The 15863-nt window shown below is 37.2% G+C and overlaps 1 protein-coding gene across 1 annotated transcript in view; it reads left to right on the top strand.

Annotated features, from left to right (window-relative positions):
* The window catches only part of GTF2F2 (general transcription factor IIF subunit 2), a 132496-nt gene that overhangs the window by 107345 nt on the left and 9288 nt on the right, over positions 1-15863 (top strand). Inside the window, exon 7 of the mRNA XM_008706829.2 lies at positions 9294-9437. Coding sequence (XP_008705051.1) covers positions 9294-9437 — 144 coding nt within the window. The remainder of the gene's footprint in view (positions 1-9293; positions 9438-15863) is intronic.

Genomic DNA, 15863 nt, shown 5'->3' with positions numbered 1-15863 from the left:
GTACTGGGCCGTGATGAGCTCCTACCACCATTGATGAGGCAAAAGGAAAATCTATCTTGGGTCAAGCGAAGCTGGCACTTTGCTAGTATCAAAGTTCATATTCTTAGTAATATTGGCACTATATCCAGTTGGTGGGTATAGAAGATAGATTCCAAATTTCATATTTTTAGGGTGTTTTTATATATTTTTTCTTTTTACTACTAAAGCAAGTTTGAATACGTTGTATGCTGAACTCCGTGTTAGGATGTACTGCTATACCATCCACTTTAAAGATTTTTTTAACATTAAGTGGCAGTTCATGGTATCAACCTTTGATAAGGTGGTCATTGCATCAGTGAGTCATTATAAAATGTAGTTATTAGCAATGAGCCATATAGTAATCTTTGGAAAGATTTTGTTTTCATAAAAGTAAAGATTGACTATAATCTATCATATTACATTATTTGAATGTTTCGTGAATTTTTTCCACCATGGGAGTGTATCAGACTGAATGGAGGCACCTGCATAGTTTTTAAAAAACATATTCAATAATATAGTATAATATCAGCTATAGAAAGAGTATAAAGCTTTTGTTATTTTTATCAGAAGGAGGCTTTAAATTTTTTAAAAGATTGAGAAACATAACATTCAATGAGAATGCCTAAGAGGTTACATAATCAAGACGGTCTATAAAAATTTTAAATCCAATATAATGTTGAAATGTTTTCAAAGTTTTACCTGGTGAAATATATAAACATAAGCCTGGTATTTCACTGTAACAGTTGAGATTCCTTGAATACAATTTTTAGGATAAATGTAAGGAAAGATTTTCTACAAAAATTGAAAGAGGGGGTAGAAAATGGCATATATGTATTTGTAAAACTATATCCCTGCATTTGATCAGAAAGAACCCACCTTGGGGCGCCTGGGTAGCGCAGTGGTTAAAGCGTCTGCCTTCGGCTCAGGGTGTGATCCCGGCGTTCTGGGATCGAGTCCCACATCGGGCTCCTCCGCTGGGCGCCTGCTTCTTCCTAACCCACCTTGCATTTACCCCCAAAGCCTTTTCCACCCACCTATGGCACATAAATAAATTTACATATACAGTTGACCCTTGAACAATGCGGGGGTTAGGGTCACTGACTTCCCGTCCCCTTACACACACACACACACACACACACACACACAGAGTCCAATCCATGTATAACTTTTGACTCCCCCCAAAACTTAACTTGATTGGAAGCCTTTCTGGTAATATAAACAATCAATTAACACATATTTTAAATGTTATATGTATTATATACTATATTCTTACAATAAAGTAAGCTAGAGAAAAGAAAATGCTGTTACAAAAATAATTCTACAAGGAAGAGAAAATACATTTACAACATTGTATTGCGTTTATTGAAAAAAAAAAATCCACCCTGGGGCAATAAACTGAAAAAATCCACACAGTGCAAACCTTTGTTGTTCAAGGGTCAACTGTATGTAAAATACATATGTAATCATCTCTTGATATCTGAACTCCCACTTTGTACATGGAGCTCTTCTAAGCATTAAATTCAGATTTATCTCTTTAGGTCACAGACTATCTGGGATGTAATACCTACCATACTTGCCATTCAGAAAGCATTTTTTTAGAATGCTCCTTCCATGAAAGCTTGGCCCTGAAAATTCTTGCCTTACCTATCGGATATGACCTGTTAGGTTTCTCTGTAAGTGGTTTTCTTCTTCCTTAAATCTTCATTACATTTCTGAAACTACTGGTTCATATAGGTCAGCATTTTCCAAAGCAAGTTTTGAAACACTAATCTTGGGGCACCTGGTTGGCTCAGTCAGTTAAGCATCTGCCTTCAGCTCAGGTCATGATCCTGGGGTTCTGGGCTCCCTGCTTAGTGGGAAGTATGCTTCTCCCTCTGCCTCCCCCTGCTTGTGTTCATGCTCGCTCTCTCTTTCTTGCTCTCTCTCAAATAAGTAAAATCTTTTTAAAAAAGAAAAAGAAACACCAATCTTGTGAGAGTCTTCTTGAAAAAAGAAGTTATGTGAAAAGATTATGTGTTAAAAGAACTTGTCGGTTCTGATTGTATCCTCTTCAAAATGGACACTTTACTATATTGAAATTGGGGACCTTGAAAATTGTTTAATCCTATATTTTGCAAACGTTTGAACATTAAATTCCCCTTCCCCCATCCTTTGGAGTAGTAAAAGCAAACTTTGGGAAATAATGGGTTGTCAAAGTAGGATTTATAGGAGGCCCCATGGGGTGGGGAATATTGGAACTTGTATTTACCTTGTTTTTCACATAATAAAAGAAAGAAATTGAGCTTTAGAAATATTGTGAGGATTGACCTTACCACCCTATGCAGTCCCTGTGCTAGTCAGCCATTTTCAGCAGAAGAGTAGAAATTTTGCAGCACGGATGGATTGACATTGGTACTTCCAACGTTTGGTACTTCACGTTTTCATTTGCCTTCAGCTTTTTAGGTATGGTGCTAAATTCAGAGGTTTATAGATTATAGTACCTATTATTAGCTAAATCCAATCTTAAAAAAAGTGAACAAATGGTTTTAAAGGTTCCTGCAAAGAAACCATAAAGATAATATATTAGTAAAGCAAATATATGTGAACAAGAAAGTGGAAAAACTGACACTTCTATTTTAAAAATGACCTCTTTATCAGTCATAGTGTGAGATAGAAACAGTGATGATGTAATCCGATGTGACAAGTACTCTTGGCCCTTCCAAAAAGGAAATTAGCAATCATTTTAAATGTGGCTTGTCATCCCCTGTCTTTAGTGATGATTCAGTTAGCGTCTATCGTGGAAACAAAACAGCTCTAGATTTTCAAGCAGAAAGGGATTTAATGTAGGGAATTGGTTACAAATGCTTTACGAATACAAAATGGAAGGGCTGGAGAGGGAGATTGGTTACCAGAGATAAGGAAGCTGCTGCTGCTGGAGGTGTACAGAACGCACACAAAAAGAAAAAAAATCTCCCTTCCTTCTACTTTCATTCTCCCATTGGCAGAACCCCAGCTGGAAACCAGCTAGGAAGGGAGTCTTAGAAATGTAGCCTGTAGGTCCCCTGCTGCTGGCATCACCAAGGCCTGGAGCTGAAGGCTTATTGAAGATAACTGACATAATGACCCTTAACCTTCGTGTGTGTTGGACCTTAAGTCATATTAGCTATTGCTGGTACAGAGTTACTACAGTTTGCAATTCACTTAAAAACTAAGCATCCAGAATGTGAAGCAGATTGCTGTATTTTGAGAACAAAACCAAAACGTATTTTGTAATTTTGACAAATTAAAACTTACCCTTAAAATAATGTTTTAATTTCATCTCCTTAACTTTTTGTGTGTGTGCTTTAAAATATCCATGCATATTAATACAGAAGTACCTTTTGACAGTTTACCAATTGATACACATTGAGTTAGCTGGTATGTGAGATTGCTTCCAGCTCCCTCCATTTCTGATTGCAAGTAAAGGTTCTTCTGTATGTGGTTTTTTGGCTTTGTGGACATCATCATCTAGCATCTACAGCATTCTCATGTGTAGCCTACATCATCATCTAGCATCTACAGCATTCTCATGTGTAGCCTACCCTCGTAGGACTTTTCTCGTAAGGAATTCTGTCTTCTATTATCTAGATAGTGTTTGTCAATGTTAGCTATACTCTAGAATACCCTGGGAAGCTTTTTAAAAAGAAAAATAACCTCCAGAGATTGATTTTAATTGATCTACTGTGGAAGCCAGCTATCTTAAAATTTTTCAAGTTCCCTGGGTAGTTGTAACATGCAGCCACTGACTCAGAGATGGGAACTTCATAGTTCTGTCTGCCATCTTGTTGGGGGTAGGGGCAAAAATGATACCCGAGAGGAGACCAAGAAGTCTCTTTCCATGAAACCTAAGGTTTTTAAAAAGAACTCGTCTTTTATTGTCTTTATCATCCTCTCTTTCCCCTAGCTTTAAAAAAGATTTCTCTTCCCCTTCTTTTTCCTGGCAAGAACTCTTGGTCAGAAAGTGATAGAGAATTCGAGGAGCTTAATTAGAAAATTATTGTTGGAGGAAGTCAGATGATTACATAAAATCTTGAGGTTAACTGTTTTTATGCACACTGTTTCCTCCAGTGTGGCAACCAACTTTGGTGTTCAGAATGAAGGTTGTTGGGTTTGTTTTTGTTGTTGTGGTTTTGGTTTTGGTTTTTTAGTTACACGTATAAATTTAGAATTTTGCTCACTGGATAATAGATGCCTACAGGACTGTATCATAAAGGCTTTTCAGCAGTATTTGCCTAGTATTAGTTCTGTCCGTTTGTCCAGTTTTGTCCAATTTGTTCATTTGAATTTACACCAAGAACTCAGTGACTCTAAAGAATTAATTTCCTCCCAAAAGATAACAACACCCTAGACAGAAATAGAAGCATTAGGGGTGAGGAGGATCTTTTGTAAGAATTTAAATGCAAACCATGATATTCAAGGCTGTCATGCTCCCTTCAAAAGTTAAAAGCTTCCACAAGGACTGCCTTGACAACGCAGTCAAAGTATTTCTGCAAACAACAATCTAGAAATTTACAGACATCTGTATTACAATATTTTAATTGGCGGTGGGTGGCTTTTATAATTTTAGTCTGTGATTAAGGTTTCAGTAATGATGGTTGAATATCTCTATACCACCCCACAATGGATTTTCAACATCTAGTTGCATTTTAGTCTTGAATAATTTGTTTTCTGTTGTAAAAGAAAAATTAATTGTGTATGATAGATTTTTTTTGGATTGTAAAATTTTTAATTGGAGACTAAATTTAAAGTCCTTTCTGAATTGACAATTATTTCTATCCAGCTGATTATGCAGTTGATCTATGGTCACTGGGGCAGATATAATAGCGGTAATTAAACTTCCCATAATAGCCATTTCTAGTCCAGTAACTGTCCCACTAATATTTTGTGGTGGCTGCTAACAAGTGAGGTACGTGACTGTTTTGGGTAGCATCGTTTTCTTACCACGCTGGTGCGCCACTACAAAACAAAATGCCAAAGGCAGAAGAGCTAAAGAGAGAAGAGATAGCATTATCGCAACACTGTAGTCTTCTCCTTAATAGACTAGTTCATAGCATTTGTAGTTTATTTGTAGAATTAATTTTATCAGTAGTGCAATATTGTAAGTACAATATTAAGATGGCCATTTCTATGCTGTTTAGTTTTAAAAAAGAAAAGCTACCTCAGAACTTTAGTTTTGTCCTGAGTATAAGGTTAGTCATTAGTAATTTAATGACCAAGTTTACATAATTATGCATTTATGCATATGTGTGTGTGTTTAATTTTAATTATACATATATCCATTGGAACTACTTGCTACTACAGAGCAGAATTTAGAGTATGAGTCTGCCTTGAACATTATCAAAAAAGATTTAATGCTATACTGTAAAAAATTTTGTTTTAAAACAGTCTTTGCTATGGGTTATCCTGCAGTATGGGCCCTGAGGACATTAAATTTTGCCATTTGCCTTTTGTTTTTAAATAAGTGTAGAATTAAATTTCTAGTACTTTAGTTTCTTTAATAAGGGATCATATTGCCAATTTGTTGTTGCTCTTATTATTTTATATGCCTGGGTTTTCAGATTATACTTTTAAGTGTTTTTATTCCACTAATCAAAAGTAAAGTTAGATTGCACTGCCCCCAGGTATTGAGCCATCAACAGACACAGTTAACACAGAACATTTCTAGTCTGCTTTCCCCCAGATCTAAAGTAGGAAAGCACCAATGTTGAATACAGTAATTTTGAGATTGAAGTAAAGTTCCTTTCCAACTCATTCTAAATTCTTACTTTTGATTCAGGCCCTCTTGGATCTGGCATGTGGCTCTGGGATTGGGACAACTTGGTAACACTTAGAAGGCTTTTCTTTCCACTACCAATTAGAGTGTATGCCCTCTCTGAAGTGGGCCATCTGGCTTTACCAGCAGATTTCTTTATAGATCTCCCTCAATTTTTGGTGGGGTTTCCGTCAAAATTGACAATATCTTAAGTCAAAATGCATTTAATACACCTAACCTACCAGAACACCATAGCTTAGACTAGTCTACCTGAAATGTGGTTAAGAATATTTACATCAGCCTGCATTTGGGCAAAATCATTGAACGCCAAGCCCCTTCCATAGTGAAGTGTTGAAGATCTCATGTAATGTACTGAGTACTGTTGTGAAAGTAGTAAAACAGAATAGTTTTAAGTTTGGTGATAGCATGGCTGACCGGGGAGCTCCAGCTGGCTGCCGCCGTGCAGCACCGCGAGAGAGGATTGTACAGCATATTGCTAGCCCGGGAAAGGATCCAGATTCAAAAATCAAATTATGGTTTCTATTGCATGCATATTGCTTTCGCACCATCATAAAGCTGAAAAATCCTAAATCGAACCATTGGAAGTTAGGGATCCTCTGTATTTGAAAACATTTTTCCTATTAATCTTCCTAGCTTCTCCAAGCATTTCACACAAGGAAGAGTCTACAAAGGGTGGAAGCTGAATATACCATCGGTTCTCTTTACTGTTTCCTGAATTTAACTCTTCCTCCTTCTCTCAGCATAAAGTAAAGCTGGAACGGGAGGACACGCAAAGTATCATACAACTGTGGCTTCATGCAGAGTACAAAAGCCTAATACTGGACCTTTGCGATGTCCTCACTTCCTTTGTATTATTTTTCTTGAGGACCTGTGGCCTCTAGCCCACATTGCACTTAAGCGTGTGGGAAGGCTGTAGGCTTTCCTCACCCTTCCTTAATCTGATTCTGTCTCCCTTTATTTTTCTAGATCCAGGTTAAGTTTTTCTTATGCCACACCAGACTAGAGAAAAGGATTACAGTAACTTCATCTGGTCCAAGCTGTTCTCTCTTTCTCTCTTTTTTAGCAGTCACCTTTTCTGGATTGTTCATCTTAATGCAAAACATGAAACTATTCAAATGAGTTGCAACAGTGGAAAGAAGTTTCAGGATGCAAACTAAGTGCAGTTGTAAACAGCAAATATATATATATTAGATATTGGTCAGTAAAGCAGAGTTTAAAATATTAATCCTTTAAGGCATTGCATGATATTTCTCTATTTAATCCAAACACCCTCCTGCTTGGATTTGTGGGTCTTGTCCTGCCCTATCATGCTTGCTTTCTCCCTGATGTAGCTGTTCTCTTCTCTCCTTCTTTTTCTTTCCCTCCCTCCCTCCCTCCCTCCCTTCCTTCCCTCCTTCCTTCCTTCCTTCCTTCCTTCCTTCCTTCCTTCCTTCCTTCCTTTTTTTAAGTAAGTTCCACTGCTAACATGGGGCTTGAACTGATGACCCCGAGATCTAGGGTCATACACACTACCAACTGAGCCAGCCAGGCACCCCACTTCTATCCTTCTTTTGACCCTAAAGAGAGAAAATTCTTGAATGTACCTCAGGTCCATCCCTTTTAGTCTTTGCTATCTCTTCAGCCTCCTTTCTCACTGAATTGGAATAGCCACTCTACTTTTGCCTTTGTACTTAAATGCATGTTTTCGTCTGTTTTTCCATCTTCCCCACTTTGGGAAGACTTGGATTTTCTCCTTGGTCATGGGCTGCTCTGGTCTGTCACCTCTCCAGTCTTGCTTCTAGCTCTTCTACTCACTCTGGTCTTCTCTAATAAATCCCCTGTCGCTGTCCATAGTTGTTTCTGTCATGCTCTTGCCACCCCGAGAGTCTTGAGTCTGGCCACATTCCTCCCCAACAACATAGCCCTTTGCCATGCATTTTCACCTTTCTCAGCATCAACTTGTCCAAAGGTGACTCTGTGCTCTGCTGTTGCTGTATTTAAAATGTGTGCGCACACACACACACCACATTTTTCTTAACCATTTTTCTATTGATGGACTCTTAAGTTGACCCATATCTTGGCTATTGTAAATAATGCTGCAATAAACATAGAGATGCATATTTTTTTTTGATTTGGTGTTTTCATTTTCTTTGGATAAATAACCAGTAGTGGAATTATTGGATCATATGGTATTTCTGTTTTTAATTTTGAGGAACTTCCATGCTGTTTTTCATAGCGTACTAATTTACATTCCCACCAGCAATGCATGAGAGTTCCCTTTTCTCCACATGCTTGCCAACAGTTGTTATTTCTTGCCTTTTTTATTTTAGCCATTCTGACATTTAGTATAAGGTGATATCTCATTGTGGTTTTAGTTTGTATTTCGCTGATGATTAGTGATGTTGAGCATCTTTTCTCGTGTTTGTTGGCCATGTGTTTGTTTTTGGAATAATGTCTACTCCTGTCCCCTTCCCATTTTTTTAAATGAGATTGGGGTGGGGGTTTTTTGGTGTTAAGATGAAAAAATTCTTTATATATTTTGGATACTAACTCCTTATTGGATATAATTTGCAGATATCTTCTCCCATTCAGTAGGTTGCCTAATAAAATGTAATTTTTTTTTTCCAAATGGTCAAATCTCTGGATCAAATCTCTCTTTTAGTGCCACTGCTTTCAAACTGGGGTGCATAAAGGCACACAAAACTACAGGACAAACATACCACTTGCTCCTAGAGTGTCATTTTTATTTGAATGAGAGATATTTTATTTTTGTATTACAAATAAAGGTGTATTATGCAGGTGAATTTAGAGTTCACATGAATTTTAAGATAAAATGGGGATTTTGGAAAAACAGTTTGCTTGTACCTGAGTACTAAGTATGTATTTACCCTTTTCTGTTAGTAAGCTTACTTCATGTTATGGGAGAAGAAACAAGCTCAAGGTCACACAGGGTCAGGAGAAGAAAATGCTTCACTACCCACGTTCTTTTCCTTTTACCAGTGCTTCTCAAACTTTGCATTTCCTATAGAACCTCCTCTATAATTTGCCCGCCTTTTAATTCCGTGCCTATCCGGAAAAACCTCAATTTTGAAAGATGTCACCTACCAAACTGCATCTGTTAAAGAAACTATTTTACGTATTTGGGGTAATCAAAAACAAAAACTGCAAGTTGGACTTTCTGATCAACATGACCTAATCAGTAGCCACACTGAATTGTTCTAATTTGGCAAACGAAGGCTATTTGGGGGCAAATGGAGACATTGTATAAAGCCTTAGAAAAGAATGAAGGCAGTTTATGGGCAGGCTTTAATACCTTCGTAGATCCTTCAAGGTCTGAGGAACCCTGGGAGCAGTGAAGACCCAGGTTCTCAACCCACTGCTCTTTAATCTGCTGCCTTGCAACTTGAAATTAATCATTTTTGGGGGTGACTAAAAAGAGAATGCCTGTATTTTAGAGTGAGCATGTTGGATTGATGCCTTTATTACTTTTGCTGTTTGCACCTAGATTGAATATGAAAGGAAAAAGAAAGAAGATGGAAAACGAGCTCGAGCTGATAAACAACATGTTTTAGACATGCTATTTTCGGCATTTGAGAAACATCAATATTATAATCTTAAGGACTTGGTGGACATCACAAAACAGCCTGTGGTATGTATTTGCTCACATTGATCCTTTAAATATATCCTGCTTCATTTAGATGATGTTACCGAAGAGAAGGGTATCATATATGAAGTAGTTCACACACACCTATGCTAATGTCAGGGTTTATTTTCAACACTCAGAAAAGATGTCTTACTATTGATCATTGACATTAAGCCTGAAGTCTTTGTTTATATCATTTCTAGTCTTTATTCCCCTAGCTCCCTCCAAAAAACATTCAACTTCTTTTGTTTATTTGAAAATGTGCCCCCTAAAAGAACCATATTCTTTTAGGAGTCATACTGATCTGTCATGATGAGGGTGTTTATCCCTGTCTGGTGGGCTATTCTCTAATGGATTTTTTTTTTTTAATCAGAATTTACCTAGCACTAGCATTAGGTCCTGTTTAACTTGAGCTGGACTGCCCCACAGTGCTTGTTGAGATTGTGGTTGGGTTGGCCTTTTCTCCATTTTTAAGGAAAAATTTAATAAATCAGTGTTTTAGAAAATTTATGTTTGTTCTATAGATAATTTTTGTCCCTGCTCCAGACTTTTGTGCCTATTTGCTAACAATTTGTTATTTCTAATCCGTTTAAAATACTGGTAACAAATAAGGAATCCACATCCCTTTTCTCCAATGCATTTCCTTCCATTTAACTTTCTTAACATTAGCAAAGCAGCGAACTGAATTATGACAGTATTTATTTACAGGGTTTTAAAAAATTAAATGGGATTTCTTTTATTTTCTGTCCTTTTATCTAGTTTTCATTATCATTTTTCCACCTTGCTAGTATATTCAGGAATATTGTCAGTTCTAACTCCTCCATTTATTTCCTTAAGAATATGTAACATGATAGCCAGTTTTAAAAAACATTTTAACATAACCAAGTAACAGTGTATTAAAGAGTTTGCTGTATGTTTTTTTCTGATTTATTCAAAGCTTTAGGAAATGATTTATGAGACCTCAGTATTGATTGTACAGTTTCCCACTTCTGCAGGAATTTCTTTACTGTTATACTTTTTAATTAAGAAATTAAATTCCAAAAGATCTAAATACTTTTTTTTAGTAGAGAAGAGCCAAGTGCTCATGCTGCAGTATTATCAGCTCCTCTTAATGACTTACTCTCTTCAGTATCAAAGCCTTAAAAACAGCATTTCAAACTATAACCAAAAAAAAGAGAAAGAAATAGAATAATTCATTAGGTAAGCCATGTTTTTTCTGCTTTTAATGAAGTTTATCCTTGTGAATGTAAACTTCATATATATTATGTATATGAGAAATACATATATGAGAAAAGGCCCTCTGGAAACTGAATGCAAGCAATATATTCTTACGGAATAAAATACATACAAAAATTAGATACGGGAAAATAAGTATTTGTAGAAAGGACATTCAGATGATATTAGAGAAAGCAATTTCTTTGCTTTCCAGTTCCTTAACTTGGAACAACATTGTTTTTAAAGTTTACTCATTTTACATCAAAGGAAAGGGATAACTAGTATTTCTCTCAGCTTTGGTTTTTCAGATAATTTTTATGTAGAGGTACTCAGTGAATCTCCCAAAATAGAACTTCTTAACTCATGGTCAGTAGATGCGTTTTATGAGATCCAGTAATCTCCTGAATATGTGCAAAAATATGTGGGTTTTTCTGGGGAGCAGATCCATAGTTAATATCAGATTCTCATAGAGGGCCTGGGAACCTCAAGGAGCTTGTGAACCACTAATCCACAAACTAAATTATTTTATAATAGTCTTATTATTTAGAGACTAAATTGTCTCAGCAAACATAAGGTTCTTGAAGACAGGGTTGTGTATTAGTCATATCCTTAAATATTTATACACTCTACAACATAAACATAGTAGAAATTCAGTAAATATTAGAGGAATTGATTTGAAAAAAAGGAAATGGCCCCATCTTCAGTATCCAAGGACTACCATGTTTTACTCCGATGGATTCAACAACAGGCCTCATGTCATTTATGGCAGGAGAGGGGGACAGTCTCAAGGAAGTGTGGAATGACAGGGTTATGGTTATCTCCCCCTAGAGGAGGGGGCAAGAAGTGGTCTGCATGGGTTCAGTTCTGCCATTTACCTACCCCATTGGGATCTGAGAAAGTTCCTTCCATTCCTAAAATTGAGGGAATTGGACTGGACGATTGTTGTGCTCCTTTCCAACCCTAAATCTGTGATTCTCTCCCTCCCCTATTTTATCTCCTCTCCACCTCCCTCTTGTATTTGAATTGAATTGACAGACCTCACCTAGAAAGTAGCCCAAGGCCAGCTCTCCTCCATGTAGGTAACTATCCCCTTTAAAACATTCACATTACATAAGTGAGTCTGCACTCATGGTCATTAGTACACCCTTACTAATCTGATTTTAATCTGAGCAATCCCAGGAGAATGAAGGAGAGTAGAGCATGAAGATCAGTGATCCAGGAAAAGGGCTTTCCTGGAAAGATGGAAAGAGCAGTGGTTTTGGAGTAATGGGATCTCCGTTCAAGTCCCAGCCCTGCCATTTAGACAAATAGTTCTGGACAGAGTATTTAAATACATTTAATGTTTAATACAAACAAATTTTTGAGCCCCCTTGTAAAAGAAAGATCTTGTTTGTATTAAACACTTCTTTAGTATATGCATTTAATGACTTTCTCTCATTTTCTGGTGGTCCCCAGTGCCCCCTTTGATAATAGATTTCTAACCATGAAGTCTATCACTTTAACACATTCTCTTTGTCATTAACATGACTACTATACTCTTAAGTTACCATCTGCTTTCTGACCTTTAGAATGTCATTTTTTAAAAAAGATTTTATTTATTAGAGCAAGAGTGAGAGCATGAGCAGGAGAAGGAGGGAGACGGAGAAGCAGACTCCCCACTGGCAAGGAGCCCAATGAGGGTCTGGATCCCAGGATCCTGGGATCATGACCCAAGCCGAAGGCAGACGCTTAACCGACTGAGGCACCCAGGCGCCCCTAGAGTGTCATTTTTGGCACATTCTGAATGAACCTGTGGTATTATTCTTGTTTTTGCAATTCTTTCCTCTCTGTATTCTTTCTAAAAGCCTTCACTGCTGTAAGCAAAATTACTGATCAGAGAAACTGTCCTTATGGGCAGACTTTTTCTCTCATTGGTCAGTATGTGACTTGCATTAACAATCAAGGAGTTAAAGTTACTCATTAAGGGCAAATAAGCCAATTTTAAAAGGCCAAGCTCTGATAACTAATGTGAAGTCAGAAACATGGTACCCATTAAAAGGGGTGTTTTTATATGGTTTAAAATTGGGCTTTTAAGCCCTCCTTAATGTGAAATACTAGAAGAAGCCCATTATTTTTCCCCTGCAGTCTTTGATCTTTCACCTTGAATTTGTTATGTGTAGTCTTTATATTTTATTATATCTTTAAAATAGAAGCTTACACAGCATTTCCTTCAAAATTTAAATCCTTTGAAACTTTATCTAATTGCTCCCTTTGAAACACCAAACTGCCAAGACCACTTTGAGCCCTGACACCCTGTTCTCTAGCATAGCAGCCATTTCCAGTGTTCCTTGAACCACATCTTTCTGCTAAAAGTATCATTGAAAATTAGCCCCGATTATAAGTGAACCCCTAATCTCCTTGTGCTGTATCCACCCAATTTCCTGGCACGATCCAGGGAAGTTTATATTTAATTATTGATGATCCCTTCTAAATCAACAGTCCCCAGTCATGTGAGTCCCGGAGACCATTGCTTAATTCAAATATGTCATCAAGCAACTTGCATGTTTTTTATTAAAGTAAGTTCAAATTAACAGGAAAAACTGGGCAAAGACTCAGATGGCTTTGACTTTGAAGCAATTAGTGCCCATACTTCAAGTTCCTCAGCACTAAATAATGCTCAATAGGTAGTTTTATTTGCACATAGTGGTCTTTCAGTAAACAAAGCCATTGCAGCAATAAGGCAGTATTAACCTAATGCTGAGGATTTGTTTCTGGATACACTTAAATAAAGGCATGAGTAGAAGTAATTTAAGCAAAATTTGACTTCAATAAGGTACAAGAAGATAGGCTTTTTTGAAGGATAAAATGGCTAGACAATTTGACCTACTGAATGTTTCTCCTGTCAAAAAACAAAATTTTATTGATAAGTTTATGATGTTATAGGGGTGTCTGGCTGGCTCATTTGGTGGAGCATGTGACTCTTGATCTTGGGGTCGTGAGTTTAAGCCCTATGTTGGGCATAGAACTTACTTAAAAAATACGCAAAGTTTGTGCTATTACAGATCTGTGAATTCGTTGAGACTCTTTCAGTTGCAGAGAATAGAAATTTAATTCAAACTAGCTTAAACAAAAATAAAGTTTATTGTGGGGCGCCTGGATGGTGTCCGACTCTTGACTTTGGTCAGGTCATGATCTCAGGGTTATAAGATTGAGCCCCATATCGGGCTCTGTGCTGAATGTGGAGCCCACTTGAGATTCTCATATTCTCTCTCTCTCCCCCCTCCCCCTCTCCCTCCCTCCCTCCCTCCCTCCTTCCCTCTCTCCCTCCCTCCCCACTCTGTCTCTTTTTTTTTTTAAAGATTTTTTTTTTAATGTGACAGAGAGACAGCCAGCAAGAGAGGGAACACAGCAGGGGAGTGGGAGAGGAAGAAGCAGGCTTCCAGCAGAGGAGCCCGATGTGGGACTCGATAACGACTGCGCTACCCAGGCGCCCCCCCACTCTGTCTCTTAAAAAAAAAAAAAAAATAGAATTTATTGGCTGGCTCATGTAGCAGGAAGTTCAGGAATGCATCTAGCTTTAGCCATGACTAGATCCAGCTAACTAATATTATTTAGTTAGACCTGTCTCTTCCCATCTTTCCGCATCTCTCCTCATTGTTTTTTGTGTGTGTGTGTGTGTGTGTGTGTGTGTGTGTGTGTGTGTGTGTTGTCTTTACTCTTAGGCTGGATCTTGCCATGTGGTAGCCGAAATGACCTCCTCAGACACCTCACAGCTAGCAACCCCTAAGCATAAAGTGAATATTTGTCCTGATAAAATCCCTAGGGAAGATTTTTAATTGAGCTGGTAGGGGTTGGTATGCCCATTCCTGAACCAAGAAGTTGGGGTTAGGGGTACTCTGCCAGGCAGGGCCTACTGCCTTTCCCACCTTTGTGCCATGTCGCCTGGTATGGAGTTAGCATCTAGTCAGTATTAGTCATTTTATTGTTATCTCAAATTTTGTATGTTCAGAACAGAACTCTGATTTCTCTTCCCTTCCAAAGACTTCCCAGACTTCCCCATTTCAGTAAGTGACACCATCATTCCCTAAATTGTTACAGCCAGACAACTGTGTTCCTGTTTCCTCTTCATGACATATATATTATAAATTATGATACGTATATATCATATAAATTATATACATATATCTGTGTGTGTGCGTGAGTATATCTGACTCAGGATACTTGTAAACCCAGAGAAGGAGTTGCCCAGTAACTTGACCCCACTTGTGCTGACTTCAGTCTAGGAATCTCTCTTACCGCATTGCCTCTTCTGTATTCACACATGTGCATGTGTATATAGGCAAGCAAGGAAAATATTTTTCTGACAGTAGGAACCACTTTTTAATAGGAAAAAACAAAAAACTGTCTCTCTCAGCAGGCTTTCTCCTTAAGAATTATCATTGGGGCCCCTGGGTGGCACAGTCCATTAAGCATCTGACTCTTGATTTCTGCTCAAGTTATATCTCAGGGTCTTGAGATCGAGCCCCAGGTTGGGCTCTGCGCTCAATGCAGAATCTGCTTGAGATTTTCCCTCTCCCTCTCCATCTGCCCCTCCCCCTGCTCATGCTTGCTCGCTCTCTGTCTCTCTCTCAAATAAATAAATAAATAAATAAATAAATAAAATCTTTAAAAAAAAAAATCATCATCATTGATCTAAGCCAGGTACATAGAGAATGGGATCTAAGCTTTATCTTAGCTCATTCAGTTCCTAATCCAAAGTAAAAATAGGCATTTTTAATGTTTGAAACTTATTCCTTAATTTACTACTTAATAAGTCGGGTTTTTAATATAATGTTTTGTTCTGACATACATTTCCTTCTTTTTTTACTTTTTTTTTCTGAAATCTTTATTATTTCCTTTCTGTTAACATATCCCTTTTAGTTCATTTTTCCTATAAATGGAAGTTTTTATTTTTGTATCATCTTATTTTTGTATCATTTTCGAATGATGCTAGTAAAAAAAAAACCCACCAATTTCTCACAGAGCATATTAATGACAGCCTTTTGTGAGACTTCTGTTTTAAAAAATAATTATTTGCTAATTAATGATGTAGAACCTGATTTATTGTTAAGCTTTAGAATATGAAATGTCATACTAAAATAAATTAACTATTTGAATTGTATTGAATGTAAATGGATGAAATTTAAACACATGAAAATTTAATACGTACTTGTAGAAGATTTTAATAATAGATCTATT

This window comes from Ursus maritimus, unplaced genomic scaffold (assembly GCF_017311325.1).
Source record: "Ursus maritimus isolate PB19 unplaced genomic scaffold, ASM1731132v1 scaffold_10, whole genome shotgun sequence".
Lineage (NCBI taxonomy): Eukaryota > Metazoa > Chordata > Mammalia > Carnivora > Ursidae > Ursus > Ursus maritimus.
This window is presented reverse-complemented; position numbering and strand designations above follow the sequence as displayed.